This window comes from Oncorhynchus tshawytscha, linkage group LG14 (genome assembly GCF_018296145.1).
Source record: "Oncorhynchus tshawytscha isolate Ot180627B linkage group LG14, Otsh_v2.0, whole genome shotgun sequence".
Taxonomy (NCBI): Eukaryota; Metazoa; Chordata; class Actinopteri; order Salmoniformes; family Salmonidae; genus Oncorhynchus; species Oncorhynchus tshawytscha.
In genome coordinates, this window is record NC_056442.1 from 2,551,335 (window position 1) to 2,566,903 (window position 15,569).

At 45.3% G+C, this 15,569-nt stretch overlaps 1 protein-coding gene across 3 annotated transcripts in view; it reads right to left on the reverse strand.

The window, feature by feature from the left end:
• Positions 1-372: 372 nt before the first annotated feature.
• LOC112267673 (probable ubiquitin carboxyl-terminal hydrolase FAF-X) overlaps positions 373-15,569 on the reverse strand; it is a 29,945-nt gene continuing 14,748 nt past the window's right edge. For 2 of the 3 annotated variants that reach the window (XM_042296788.1, XM_042296789.1), the window contains exons 24-42: positions 14,435-14,543; positions 14,062-14,208; positions 13,776-13,922; positions 13,441-13,648; positions 13,004-13,224; positions 12,548-12,744; positions 10,369-10,542; positions 9,341-9,482; positions 8,997-9,200; positions 8,376-8,822; positions 7,956-8,224; positions 7,584-7,809; positions 4,478-4,607; positions 4,199-4,384; positions 3,738-3,958; positions 3,412-3,657; positions 3,002-3,223; positions 2,799-2,900; positions 373-2,676 (exon numbers count right to left, since the gene is read on the reverse strand). In XM_042296788.1, coding sequence (XP_042152722.1) covers positions 2,515-2,676; positions 2,799-2,900; positions 3,002-3,223; positions 3,412-3,657; positions 3,738-3,958; positions 4,199-4,384; positions 4,478-4,607; positions 7,584-7,809; positions 7,956-8,224; positions 8,376-8,822; positions 8,997-9,200; positions 9,341-9,482; positions 10,369-10,542; positions 12,548-12,744; positions 13,004-13,224; positions 13,441-13,648; positions 13,776-13,922; positions 14,062-14,208; positions 14,435-14,543 — 3,760 coding nt within the window. In that variant the 3' untranslated portion in view covers positions 373-2,514. The remainder of the gene's footprint in view (positions 2,677-2,798; positions 2,901-3,001; positions 3,224-3,411; positions 3,658-3,737; positions 3,959-4,198; positions 4,385-4,477; positions 4,608-7,583; positions 7,810-7,955; positions 8,225-8,375; positions 8,823-8,996; positions 9,201-9,340; positions 9,483-10,368; positions 10,543-12,547; positions 12,745-13,003; positions 13,225-13,440; positions 13,649-13,775; positions 13,923-14,061; positions 14,209-14,434; positions 14,544-15,569) is intronic. The other variant, XM_042296790.1, reaches the window with a different exon arrangement.

Consider the following 15,569-nt stretch of genomic DNA (forward strand, 5'->3'; position numbering starts at 1 on the left):
CAGTGCCTCCTGAGAGAAGATGCCAGACATTATTGCTTCAGAAGCAGATCTAGTGTCAGTTTTCACCTACAGAAGGAGGATAGGGCTGGGGTAAAGTTGGCTGACTGTGGATCAGTGGCTGGAAGCCTACTGTGGCAGACCGGCTCATCCCTTCAGAGTGTCTGCTCAAAGTGGGGTTTATAAGCTGTGTTGTAACGCTTGTCTGTTTGGTTCGTTAGATTGACAAGTACAAGGTTAAAAGGGGGCATAAGAAATAATATAAAGTAATTTCCTCTCCCTTGACTCCTCCCCTTTATCCATGCCAATCTAAAAAAAAAAAGACAGGTGAAAAAATAAATATATATGCAGGTTCCTCCTTGCATACAGCGCATAATAATTCAAAAGACCATTTATTTGTCCTTTTCTTAAAGTATAATTTTACAGTGTGGTGTGTTTGTAGAGTGCGCCAAGGCAGATTGGGGGGGGGTAATAATAACCATCCATGCATGTTTCACAACAACAAAAAAACTATAATTATTCAAACAAAATAAGAAGGCAGTTCTGATCCTGAAATAACACCTTACACAAAGAAGATGCCAAAAAAAAACAATCTAAGACCTTGCAGTCTAAAAAATATTATGGAAGAAGTGAGGGGAGACATGACCTGTAGTGCTTTAGGGCAGGACCTGGAAGGATACAGTCCATACAGCATTCTAACCCCCCATTAGGTTCTAATCTAGAACCATCAACAGTCTTGTCCTCTCAGGAGGTTCTGGGTTGCCACTTTTTTCTCCCCAGTATGCTTTTTGTTTGGGGGGGCGTTCCCTCCTCACTTTGCTCCTCCACAGCTCGTCTGTCAAGGCCACAGTTTTAGCAGACATGTTGTGTCTAATCCATTGCGGTTTCAACCCAGTCCCTTGGGGCAATGCCATTTACTGTTGGCAAATTCTCTCAACGAGATATTGTTTCGTCACTGTCACGTTGTATGTCCTGATGATTTTTTTTTTGCGTGCATTGGGTATTTACAATGTATCATAGATGAAATATGAAACCACTACAATGTAAAGATGGCATTTTCCATGTATTCTTGGTAGTGGGCACACTGCTGTATAGACAAAAACAACAACTTCGAAGTGTGAACTGTAGCTCCAGAATTCAAAATCACACCATGGCCAAAACTATTGTTAGCAAAAACGGTTCAGGGCAGATGGAACTCAAAACAATTATTAACAAAGTATTAAAAAAATTTAAGAATTGGACCAAAAAGTTCCTCTTCAATTACTTTCTACTTCCTTTCAAATCAGCAAAAACAACATCTAGGAAATTGAAATAAAATAGCCTATGATTCTTCATATCAAGGGCTTCTTTTTTTGCAGGGATTTTGCTCGTTTCAGACAATTCTCCCAGTAAAACAAAAAAGAAATTACAACAAACCACACATTCATGTTACCAACTGAAACACAGCCATCTACTTTCGTTGCAGATAGAATCCTCGAAGAACAATCAGAAACGCTGGGCGAGTCAATTAGCTTGTTTACCAGCAGTTACTGTAGATCATGACCCTGCTTTAGAATGCTTCTTCTGTTATTCTCAACGGGCAGACATTTGTAAGACTGTAGCTGTGTTCAAGTAGGACAAAATGTGGAAGGGAAAAAAGGTAAGAAAACCAAGAAGCAGAGTTATTTTCACTTCAAGTGAGCAGAGATCAAACAAGCCTTCACCCGCCCTGCCATTGTCAACTGGTGCACACGGGGTGATACCGGTTTTAATTCTCTATTCAACATGTCCTCACTTGAAACCTACTATAGTATAGTGGTGGAACTGCATCAACCAAGACCCGGTCAGCCAGTGACAGGCCAAACCTCATCCCCATGCACTACAAAGCAGAGAAAACAATAGCAACGCTTATTATTTTCCCCATTTGATTTGACATTGGTCTTCCTTTTCAGTTTTGAAGTCACATACCAGGGGCCAATCCAGGACAGCCTTGCTGCATCATTGCTGTAGGTTGGGAGGGAGGTCGAGGGAAGGAAGGTTTTAACGATTCCAAAACATTAACAAACTATGTACACCTTCCCATCACCGTTCTGTTTCACTTCCTGTACACACATTGCACACACATCATTGTCTTTCATCTCAGTTTCTCAAAAACACTGTACACACAACCCTGCAGACAGGAGTATGTTTTTTTTCTCTGTCAGCAGTGATGTGTCTCTATGGGGCAGAGAGAAAGAGAAGGTCGAGATTCTTCCCACTCAAAGTTCTAGAAATCATAGAATTCCAATTCTACGATGGAAACAGAGACACTTGAAGAGCTTAATTGGCCCGATCCAGAGGGCAGGAGTCAAGGGTGACAAAGGACGCTGTTCCTCCTGGAGAGAAGAGAGCGCTCCGGCCTGGGTCTAGTCTTAAATCGACTGTTTGATCAGCCGATCAATAAACTGGGTGTCTTGAAGGTATTGAGTGATAGTGTGCAAAGAGATTTGGGGAGGTGAGTTGCAGGTTAAAGGGGTTGGTTGCCCTCGTGTCATGCTGTTACTCTTTTGTCGTCTGGACAGCGGGTGGGGGCGCCACGGGCCCCACCTCCTCTGTGGTGCTCTCCCAGCTCTCCTGTGCTCTCTGCGGTGGCCGCTGGGGCGTGTTCATGTGCTGGGCAGCCGGACCCGTATAGGGCTGGGCGTGGGGGTGGTTGTTCTGCTGCAGAGAGACATGGAAACAGGGAGAAAGAGGTGTCAGCATTCAATATGAGCTTTCTGTAAATTCTGGAGCAGTGCCACACAGTGTGTGTGTGTGTGTGTGTGTGTGTGTGTGTGTGCTACCTGCTGAAACTGCATGGCAGGAGCAGGGTTATGGGGGTACAGCGCTGTGTCCTCGGGAGGGGAGGAGTCGTGATCTTCTGTTGCCTCCTGATCATCTGGCTCCTGAAAGAAAATACAGACAATGGAATCAGCCAAGGAGAGCTCTGTTACATTACCACACACACTGACAAAAACATGCAAACACCCATCCCACGCGCACACACCTTCCGTACCTCCTCGGGGCAAAGTTCACAGGCCTTGGCCAGGGTCATGCGTGCGGAATGTGAGCGCTCCAGGAAGTACCCGTTGGAGGTCTCGTTGCTCTGGACGGGGGGAGACCAGTTGTTGTAGGTGTACTGGGGGTTCCCTGTGTAGGGCCTCCTCTCCAGCTCGTCCCCCAGCCACTCCACCGCCCACGTCCACTTACGCTTCAGGTCCCCGTTACTCTGGGAGCACAACAGAGAGAGAGAGACAGTTCTAATGTTAACACAGTTCTATTCCTGATACACCATTCAAGATATCCAGACACAAACATACTGTACATACTTGAAACACCATTCTAAAATGACTGATCTGGTAGGCAGAGAGGAGCAAGAGGTGACTACCATATCTAGTCTACTATTGTCATGTTTACCTGTAGTATCTGGTAGGCCACAGTACAGTTGCTGAACAGAGCCACCATGCACTTGATACACTGGTAGGCCCGTTTCTGGTAGTGGTTCTTAGAGCGCTGAATGGTGTCAAACAGGCCATCCCTGTCGTCTGGTATACCCTTCAGCACGTTGTGGATCCTGTGGGTCTGCCAGGAGTCCTCTATCAGCAGTATCTGCAGCAGCAGGTCCAGGTAAGGCCTCAGCTCATACGTGTAGGAGTACGCCACCTAGGGGTCGAGACAGGTAGACGGGTGAGGTAAACAAAAACGCTGTGTGTGAGTGAGAGTCATCCGTGTTAACCCCTTACCTGCCAGAGCAGCTCAGACAGCACGGTAGAGGAGAACTGGGGGTTTTCCCAGCAGCTGAAGCGCAGCAGCTTGACCGTCTCCTCAGAGTTGCTGCAGTCCTCGATGATCTTCTTCACATAGCTGGTCCTAACGAAGAGGATCTCTGACACCAGCTGTTGCAGGGGCATGATGGGGGTGGTCAGGTTAGCGTCTCCATACGGGTTGGCCAGGGACGGGTTACCTAGAGGACAGTGAGATACATTTATATCCATTTGCACACTTCGCTTTATTCTAAGAACGCAAATAAGAGTAAAGAAACAGGAGAGAGAGAGAGAGAGAGAATGACAGACAGTGAACCCGAGAGAGAGATTGGAACCATTAGAGAATGAATGAAACACAGAGATAGAGAGAACGAGAGAGAAAGAAAGGAGAGCAGAAGAGACAGCAACCATAAGGCGGTGACAAAGAGAGTGAAACATACCATTGATGGACGACTGCATGCGTGTGGAGACGTCACAGCAGCGCAGTAGCTGGGAGACCACAGCGTAGAGCTTGGTCAGTTCTGCATACTGGTACTTTATGGGAGGGCCAGGCCCCTCGTCTAGAGCCACAAGCATGAAGGTAGCAGGGACACTCAGCTTCAACAACTGGGTCTTCTCTGCCAGACCTGGGGGGAGAGGGAGGGAGGAAGAGAAACCATGTTTTATTCCAGCAAGAAACAAACCAACAGCGTTTCTCCTGCACACGCACGTAGTCTTACCCAGGTTGGCGTACATGACGAAGAGGTTGAAGAACTGCTGCAGGTGTCGGCCGTGCTCTGACACCTCTCTCCTAAGCAGGTTCAACACTGCCCTCAACAGGTGATCACTCAGACTCAGGTTATCACAGCCCTGATGCAGGAGGTCAAAGGTTACAGGTCATTTTTTAAATTTACCCATGCACCCCCTGTCGGATATATATATATATATATATATATATATATATATATATATATATACTTATTTTTACAGCTTTTCTGCTACATATATGTACATACACTTAGCATCCATGGGACTTTCATATAAAGCAGTCACATAACGATACATTACCAACCATAAACTCTTTAATCCCGCCCCTCAGCCACTCTCAGCCCATCCCACCTATCACCCTAGACCATCCTCGTTTGGTTTCCATATATTTTTGAATTGTGATGTTTTACATAAGTTTTTTAACCTTTCTAAAACGTATAGTATCCACAGATTGTGAGCTAAAGATGAAAACCTTTTCCATGAGTATTATATTATTTAGTGACTACGGCTTTCCAAATCGCCAAACGCTGCTATTTGTAAGGTTAATTTTAATTGCATGTTATGACTTTTTAACCATTCCGTGAACCTGTGACCAGAAACAAGCTACATTGGGGAAATACCAGAATAAATTATGTCTTCGCAGCAAAATCTACAGAGCTGAGATTGCTGTATGCCCCATATATATAGCATTCTGATGGTGGCAAGAATTTTATATACATTTAAATGTAAAAACAATAAGTGTTCTGTTTCTAATCATAATATCATTAATAAATATAACACCATTTTCAAACATTTAATTTTTTCCATAAAGATTATTATTTTATTTTTTAATAATCAGAATATTTGTTTAACCATAACATTTGTTCTATCTTTTCTGGAGGATAAAACTGAAATTGTAACCAGCTTTGTATGGCTTAGAGGTCAAACGGTTATGATTTTTCAACGCCGATATCGATTATTGGAGGACCAAAAAAGCCGATACCGACAAATCGGCCGATTAAAAAATAATAATCTTTTTTACATTTTTTAAAAGTTTACCCCTTTTTCTCCCCAATTTCGTGGTATCCAATTGTTGTAGTAGCTACTATCTTGTCTCATCGCTACAACTCCCGTACGGGCTCGGGAGAGACGAAGGTTGAAATGCGTCCTCCGATACACAACCCAACCAGCAGCTTCTTAACCTGGCAACCTTGGTTAGCGCGCACTGCGCCCGGCCCGCCACAGGAGTCGCTGGTGCGCGATGAGACAAGGACATCCCTACCGACCAAGCCCTCCCTAACCCGAACGACGCTAGCCCAATTGTGCGTCGCCCCACGGACCTCCCGGTCGCGGCCGGTTACGACAGAGCCTGGGCGCGAACCCAGAGACTCTGATGGCACAGCTGGCGCTGCAGTACAGCGCCCTTAACCACTGCGCCACCCGGGAGGCCCAATAATGACAATTACAACAATACTGAATGAACACTTATTTTAACTTAATATAATACATCAATAAAATCAATTTAGCCTCAAATAAATAATGAAACACGTTCAATTTGGTTTAAATAATGCAAAAACAAAGTGTTGGAGAAGAAAGTAAAAGTGCAATATGTGCTATGTAAGAAAGCTAACGTTTCAGTTCCTTGCTCAGAACATATGAAAGCTGGTGGTTCCTTTTAACATGAGTCTTCAATATTCCCAGGTAAGAAGTTTTAGGTTGTAGTTATTATAGCACTTATAGGACCATTTCCCTCTATACCATTTGTATTTCATTAACCTTTGACTATTAGATGTTCTTATAGGCACTTTAGTATTGCCAGTGTAACAGTATAGTTTTCGTCCCTCTCCTCGCTCCTCCCTGGGCTCAAACCAGCAACACAACAGCCACCCTCGAAGCAGCGTTACCCATGCAGAGCAAGGGGAACAACTACTAGAAGACTCAGAGCGAGTGACGTTTGAAATGCTATTAGCGCACGTTAACTAGCTAGCCATTTCACTTCGGTTACACCAGCCTCATCTCGGGAGTTGATAGGCTTGAAGTCATAAACAGCGCAATGCTTGACGCACAACGAAGAGCTGCTGGCAAAACGCACGAAAGTGCTGTTTGAATGAATGTTTACGCGCCTGCTTCTGCCTACCACCGCTCGGTCAGATACATATGCTTGTCAGATTATATGCAATGCAGGACACGCTAGATAATATCTAGTAAGATCATCAACCTTGTGTAGTTACCTAGTGATTATGATTGATTGTTTTTTTACAAGATAAATGTAATGCTAGCTAGCAACTTATCTTGGATTACTGCATTCGCGTAACAGGCAAGTCTCCTTGTGGAGTGCAACGAGAGAGGCAGGTCGTTATTGCGTTGGACTAGTTAACTGTAAGGTTGCAAGATTGGATCCCCCGAGCTGACAAGGTGAAAATCTGTCGTTCTGCCCCTGAACGAGGCCGTTAACCCACCGTTCCTAGGCCGTCATTGAAAATAAGAACGTGTTCTTAACTGACTTGCCTAGTTAAATAAAAGGTATATATTTTTTTTTTTTTACATTGGCAAATCGGCGCCCAAAAATACCGATTTCCGATTGTTATGAAAACTTGAAATCGGCCCCAATTAATCGGCCGACCTCTAATGGCTTGTTTAACAAAGGGCAATACTTTAAACAAAATTTAATTTTCAATTCATAAAAAATGAAAATTTGTAATCTGTATAAATCTGTATACATTTTTTAACAAAGGATGAGCCTTAATCTACTGGAGAACCATTTTGGGTTTAAGTACAACTTATACGTAAGTGAAGCTTTTAGTTAGAGGTTTAAAGTGTTAATATTTAAATCATTTTAGCCCTCCAAAGTGATATTCATTATATAAATAGGTATTTGCTCATATGATTTTTAAAAACGAGTCATCTGGAGTAGGCAGTGCCATTATTAAGTAAGTAAACTGTGATAGGACCAAAGAGTTAATCAATGTGATTTTTCCATAAATAGACAAGTATTTACCTCTACATGGTTGCAGAATCTTGTTTTTTGCTAACTTTCTATTGAAATTGATTGTGGTAAGTTCATTTATATCTCTCACTCCCCCTTTACTCCCTCCGTACCTGTGTGGACCCGTCAGGGGAGCTGGCAGGGGCGGGGCATGGCCCGTCCGCCAGGGAGAAGTGGGCGATGAAGACGATGAGTTTGGCGAAGGCCCCCCGGACCTCGGCACTGGGACACTCCAGCAGGTACTCAGAGAAGCGCGTGGGGTACGCAAACAGAACGTTGTGGGCAAACCAGCAGCGGACGTTCTTACTGTGGCGCAGCAGGATGCACAGGGCGTCATACCTGAGAGAGAGGGAGAGAAGGTGGGGGAGGGAGGAGAGTAGACAGAAAGAGGGAAAAGGAGAGAGACGAGGGAAAGAGAGTTACAAGGCTGTCTTGCAATATAAAGAAAGCACACACTTTCTCCCTCTCACAGACAACCCACTCACCAGTCACCGGCGGGCCCCCGGACTACTTTCTTGGTGTGAAACCCAGTGGTGAAGAGGAACCTAGCTGCTAGCTGGATGCTGATCATGGCTATCTCCTCTGCCTCTGGCAGCAGGTGGTCCTGACCCGGGGGAGGGTTGAGGTAGACGCTGTTGCAGGTCAGCAGCTTCTTGACGAACTGGAAGTACTCCAAGCTGTACTGCATGCGGCTGTGCATGAACTGGACGTTCTGCTTCCTCACACTGCATTCAATGGCCCCCGGCATCGTCACCTGGGAGGGGGAATTCATTAGTATGGTTATGAGCATTACGTCATTTACACACAAACAGACTCATTCACGCCCACAGGTTCTTGCCTCTGCACTTTATCACAAACAAATACACACTATCACACACACACACACACACAGTCCTGATCCCCACCTGTCGTGGTGTAGTGGGAGACACAGTCAGCTCTGAGATGCACCTGGCCAGCTCTCCGTCTGCCTCCACTGCGGCCCCTCCCCCTGCCGCGTCCATCCTCTCATAGAACAGGATGTAGGCGTTCCACCATCTCTTCTGCCTCCTGTAGGACATCTTCTTCATCATGTGGTCAAACACCTCTCCCATGTACTCCCCCCCGAAGCACTGGCTCTTCATCTCCTCGTCGTCGTCCATCTTGCACTCCGTCACGTCACCGTCGTCAAACTTGTACCAGCGCTCCTTCTGCCCGCTGTCGGCGCTACCGCCGGTGCCACCGTCTCGCTGGCTGATATAGGAGTAGTAGTGGCCGCCGCTGGCCTGGCCTGAATGCACCAGCACCCCCACCAGGCGGTACTTAGAACTGCAGCCTGGTGGGTCGGGTTCCGATGGTTCGTTCTGCATGATCATCTGAGAGGGAAAGAAGGAGGGAGGAGTGACTGACTAGAGACAATGTTTGGACTAATGATGAGTTTCCTTGCCAATGCTGCTTCTGTTTACTCTTTCATGGTTTCTGTTTAGAACTTTGTGAAACATTTATAGAGCTCTAATACACAAATCAAATTTGATATAAAAGTAATCTACCTGGCTCTCCGGGTTGCCGTCATCTCCCTCCAGCTTGGCCACCCCGGCCACAGTGTAGGGCTCCATGTCCAGCTCCCTGGGGAACTCAAAGTAGTCGTTGAACTTGATGGCACACTCCCTCTCCCAGTCGTAGTCAAACCTTTTCAGCTGGATGGCCAGCACTGGAGGAAGCTTCTTGATCAGCAGACGCTTCACTGTGTCCACCTGTAGTGGATAAAACAAAACAGTAAGAAATGTCATCCTAAAGTATCTATCCATATCGACACTGCTATTTTGCAATGGAATGAAAACAAAGGACTGAGTACTCAACAGGAATGATGAAGGACAGGAGAAGAGTGAGGTACCTTCTTGTTACACTTCTCACAGTGGTATGCGTTGGCTCCCTCCAGCAAGTCTCCTTTGACGTACTGCTCCATAGAGTCCAGCAGGTTCTGGTGGTTCCTGATGTCCACGTTCAACGTGGTGAATGACTCCTCACACTCATACCTGGGAACAAGATGGTGGAACAGTTTCACTTATTATATTTCAGGCCTGTGATAACTGAGAACTATTTTTGTGTCACTAACCACATTTCCATCCACATTTCTGAGAGTAGTCATACCTTATATATACACACTTTTTTTTTTAAATGATCACGACAGCTAGTTTCAGTACAATTTTATAAAAGGCGACACAGATCATTTGTTCGTTTAACATGGTGGGATCTTTGTTAAAAATGTATTATGCGAGAAATGGCGGTGAAAACACTTTTATGCACAAACATTTATATAATAATCATCACATGGAAGTAGACTTGGAGTCATGCGATGACACGGTGTGGGTCCTCCCACTACGGTTCAGGAAACCATGCCGTTTATTAGGCTACAGATTAAAGGTGAAGAGCTTGACGCTCCTTTCCAATAAATATCATGGGTCTTATTCTGGTGACAAGACGATAAATACATGACTGCTGTTGGACAAATAAAAAAAATCCAGAATAATGTCATCATTGTAGACTAGCCGACCCACACCGACTCAGAGCTGTTAGCTAGAGCGCACACGTTAAGACCAGAGTAGGCACATTGTCTACTTAACAACAGTTTTTGTGACAAAACTATTGGTTGAGTGGAAAATCCAATAGAAACACATTGCACTTCAGATTTTTATTCGATACACGAGAAGTTATGCAAAAAAGTACATTTTGTGTGCACTACGTCATCACACACTAATTTTTTATATTTTTAAGTCCATTTGGTGGAAATACCACACTGGTGGGAAAATGCACATATTTTCTTTATACAGGTTTTAGAATATTCGCATAATAAAAATCTGGAGGATGAGTGGTGGTTCATTTGGTTCCACCAGTGTTAGTAAGTGGATGAAAATCACTCACCTGTGTGGGCAGTCACGGCAGATTTTCTGGTCAGCAAAGGAACCTCCAAGCACCTTGCTGAGCATGGAGGAGTGGCCCATGGCCTTCAGAGCCTCATCCAGACTGTCCACTAAAGAGTTGAAGAACTCCAGGGCATCGTGCTGCTCTCGCAGATTCACCGGCTCACCCCATAACCTACAGGAGAAAGATCAATAGAGATAGCTCTTAGTCTTCCAAGACCGTTTGTGTGAAATTGGTTTTAAAATAAACAGCTTGTAATCTGTATACCACTACATTCCTTGACATTTCATTGTTTTACCTCAGCCTGCTATCGTTACAAATCAGCTGGGCTTGACAATCTGGACCCTCTATTTCTGAAACTATCCGCCGCCATTGTCGCAACCCCTATTACCATCCCGTTCAACCTCTCTTTCATATCGTCTGAGATCCCCAAGGATTGGAAAGCTGCCGCAGTCATCCCCCTCTTCAAAGGGGGAGACACCCTGGACCCAAACTGTTACAGACTTATATCCATCCTGCCCTGCCTATCTAAGGTTTTCAAAAGCCAAGTCAACAAACAGGTCACTGACCATCTCCAATCCCACCGTACCTTCTCCGCTGTGCAATCGGGTTTCCGAGCCGGTCACGGGTGCACCTCAGCCACGCTCAAGGTACTAAACGATATCATAACCGCCATCGATAAAAGACAGTACTGTGCAGCTGTCTTCATCGACCTTGCCAAGGCGTTCGACTCTGTCAATCACCATATTCTTAATCGGCAGACTCAGTAGCCTCGGTTTTTCGGATGACTGCCTTGCCTGGTTCACCAATTACTTTGCAGACAGAGTTCAGTGTGTCAAATCGGAGGGCATGTTGTCCGGTCCTCTGGCAGTCTCTATGGGGGTGCCACAGGGTTCAATCCTCGGGCCGACTCTTTTCTCTGCATATATCAATGATGTTGCTCTTGCTGTGGGCGATTCCCTGATCCACCTCTACGCAGACGACACCATTCTATATACTTCCGGCCCGTCCTTGGACACTGTGCTATCTAACCTCCAAACGAGCTTCAATGCCATACAACACTCCTTCCGTGGCCTCCAACTGCTCTTAAATGCTAGTAAAACCAAATGCATGCTTTTCAACCGTTCGCTGCCTGCACCCCTGACCAGCATCACCACCCTGGATGGTTCCGACCTTGAATATGTGGACATCTATAAGTACCTAGGTGTCTGGCTAGACTGTAAACTCTCCTTCCAGACTCATATCAAACATCTCCAATCGAAAATCAAATCAAGAATCGGCTTTCTATTCAGCAACAAAGCCTCCTTCACTCACGCCGCCAAACTTACCCTAGTAAAACTGACTATCCTACCGATCCTTGACGATGTCATCTACAAAATTGCTTCCAACACTCTACTCAGCAAACTGGATGCAGTATATCACAGTGCCATCCATTTTGTCACTAAAGCACCTTATACCACCCACCACTGCGACTTGTATGCTCTAGTTGGCTGGCCCTCGCTACATATTCGCCAGACCCACTGGCTCCAGGTCATCTACAAGTCCATGCTAGGTAAAGCTCCGCCTTATCTCAGTTCACTGGTCACGATGGCAACACCCATCCGTAGCACACGCTCCAGCAGGTGTATCTCACTGATCATCCCTAAAGCCAACACCTCATTTGGCCGCCTTTCGTTCCAGTTCTCTGCTGCCTGTGACTGGAACGAATTGCAAAAATCGCTGAAGTTGGAGACTTTTATCTCCCTCACCAACTTCAAACATCTGCTGTCTGAGCAGTTAACCGATCGCTGCAGCTGTACATAGTCTATCGGTAAATAGCCCACCCATTTTTACCTACCTCATCCCCATACTGTTTTTATTCATTTACTTTTCTGCTCTTTTGCACACCAATATCTCTACCTGTACATGACCATCTGATCATTTATCACTCCAGTGTTATTAATCTGCAAAATTGTAATTATTCGCCTACCTCCTCATGCCTTTTGCACACAATGTATATAGACTCCCTTTTTTTTCCTACTGTGTTATTGACTTGTTAATTGTTTACTCCATGTGTAACTCTGTGTTGTCTGTTCACACTGCTATGCTTTATCTTGGCCAGGTCGCAGTTGCAAATGAGAACTTGTTCTCAACTAGCCTACCTGGTTAAATAAAGGTGAAATAAATAAAAATAGCTCACCTGAACTGTTTCCAGAAGCCTCGGGGTACGTAGTACTGCAGTCGGGAGGAGGCCAGGTGACCAAAGATGACCTGTAGGTGGCGTAGCACCCCAATGTTGTACTCCTTCCTGTCCTCAGACTTACTCAGCGAGGGCTTGTCGTCAAACTGGTGTTGGTAGGCGAACACCTCCTCCCGCGCCGTTCCGTCTGCATTAGTCTGAGGAGGGAAAGTAACAATACACTGGATAGATTATTTAAGTTCAAATTGTACATCTTGGTTCTTCTACACAACATCCATAAACACTCGGTAATATGAACTTCAGAGGGATTTCATTTCCCTAGTCCCTTACCTCTATACCAAGGGTTGGGGTTGCCATAAAAAGCATCTCAGATTGTAGCTTTAAGCGAGTCATTTTGCAATTATTAAATCTGAAGAGTGAATACAGTTTTGATTGATTCCCAGTCAGTCCAGTCACCTCGTTCTCCTGCTTCTCGTCCCCGGACAGTTCATCGTCCACGTCGGTGCCGGTGCCCTCCACGGCCAGGACACCGTTACGGATGGGCGGGATCATGTAGAGCTGCTGGATGACCGAGTTCATGTAGCAGGTGGCCCCCGCGTTCTTCAGCCCCACAAAGCCTTTGGTGGGCCGCGGCCCCACTGGGGGGAGGTATTCCCACTCTGTCAGAGCCTCACAACCTGAGAGACAGGGAGAGAAGGAGAGGGAGTTGTTCAACGTTTATCCATTCCACATATATGATCAACACAACAATAAATATCAGAAAAACATTTATAATTCATTGGGGAGAGGTACAATTTACCAGTATAGAGAGGAATGTGTGAGATAAATAATAATTGGGAATTTCAGATTAAGTACCTAGGTAGTACATGTCAGTGAGTGTATAGTCGGTGTACCTAGGTAGTACATATCTGTGAGTGTATCAACAATCTGCTTGAGGTTCCGGACACAGCCGACCGGCAGAGCCACCAACAACTCGAAGCCGGCGTTGATGGAGGCGGGGCTGCTACAGACAGGGATGGCCTGCTCCGTAGGGAACTCCCCACTCTTCACGTACTGCAGGTACACGTTAGACGCCGGGAAGATGAAGTCATCTATCAACTCCTGGAGAAAGAGTGGGGTGAATTAACAGAATGGACAAAGCATCATCTTATGGTGGCTTGTCCTGTGACTATATTGAGTGAACTATTTGGCAACCATATTGGATTTCATAAACAACACAATGACCCACCTTTATGAGGTTGGCCCCGCCCTTCTCACAGCCAATGTAGTACTTCTTCTCTGGTGTCTGGAAGGCCAGCAGCTCCTTGGTGACCCCCAGGTGACCTTCTAGAATGGTCTCCTCCACCCCCGTCTCTCCTGTCCGCTTCACCTCATCCTAACGATAAAAACACCAAACTGCCATTTAGCGGTAATATTTATGAGAGATATGAAAGCCCATCTTAGGCCTTCTCTAAACTACATCATATTAAACTGCATTTCATTTCCTAATAATGAAAAGACTTCTTGTCCAATACCCTGATCTTCTTGAGCCAGTCGATCTCATTGTTGAGCAGCGCCTCAGCGTTGGGCAGGTTGATGTTGCTGTTGTAGGCGTAGTTCAGCAGGTGCCTCAGCAGCGTAAAGTAGTCCCCTGCGTGCTTCGCCCTCTCCTTTGCCGTGCTCTGGAGGAGAGAGGAAGGATACGTGTTACAACAACAAGGGGTCCCAATGGAGTGGGGTGAAGAGTTTCAGTGAGTTACATTTCCTCTTCTAATTATGAAGGCTGGGATTGAGAGATGGTAAACTGATCCGAGGTCTGTCCTTAAGGGCAACTTCTACCCAGAGCTGAAGAATGACTATTGTGTCAGTAGGGGAGAGGGAAGAGATGGGAGATGGAAGGATACGCACCCCTAAGACAGTGAAGAGGAGGGTGATGAAGAAGAGGAGGGGTCTGTGTCCCATACAGCACCTAGTGGCCATGAGGAAGAACTGTTCCTGAGCCATCTGACGAACTGACCTGGAGACAGACAGGAAGATGACAACAGGTTGATTTCTCTGTCAAAAAGATGCTTTTAACCTCTTGAGCTTATGGCTCAATACTGCCCCCGTTGGAGGAAGTGCGTGCCCATAGTAAACTGAAAATATTTTTTCCAAAATTGCTAATATATGCATATAATAATAATTATTGAATAGAAAACACTCTAAAGTTTCTAAAACCGTTTAAATTATGTCTGTATGTAAAGCAGAACTCTCAGGGCAGCCTTTCTCCCAAACTCTCTCTTGTCAAGAGAAAAGTTGGGTCAACTTTGACGTCATCGCCCCCACCCTTCCCAGGCAGCTACCGATCTGGGAACAGTATGTATTTGTTCAGCGCGATGTCTGCTTTCAATTGGCACGTTCATTGTTTGAATTTCGCGCTCCCTCATCCTTTGGCGGGCGAAAATGCCCGGTTCACTCTCACATACATGCACTCTATTGCGCGCGGCCGATTTGGAGAACGTTCTTTTCCGATAGACACCAGTTGAAGCCGGTTCGTTTGTTTGCGATTATCATTGTTTTACATGATAAAAACATCATTTTGCTCGATTCTGCACTTAGTTTGACCAGTTTAGTCGACATATAATATGTAATTTTGAAGTTTGATGCGCAAGAGTGCGGGACCAGAAGGAGCAGAAGTTATTTTGGGTGCATTTCAGCTGAAGCTGTTAGCATATGCTAATACAAAGACGCACAACTTGAAACCAAACGATGTATTGGGTAAGTATGACTCCTTCTACGTCTTCTGATCGAAGAACATCAAAGGTAAGGGAATATTTATGTGGTTATTTTGGGTTTCTGTGGACTCCAAACGTAGAGGAGACACTGCTAATATCTGAGCGCCGACTCATAGCATAGACTAGAATTCTGTAACGTTAAAAATAAATGTAACACAGCGGTTGTATTAAGAAGAAGTGTATCTTTGTAACTATATGTAGAACATGTATATTTAGTCATGTTTATTGCTTGTTATCTGACGTTATCTGTCGGAGCTATCATAATTTCT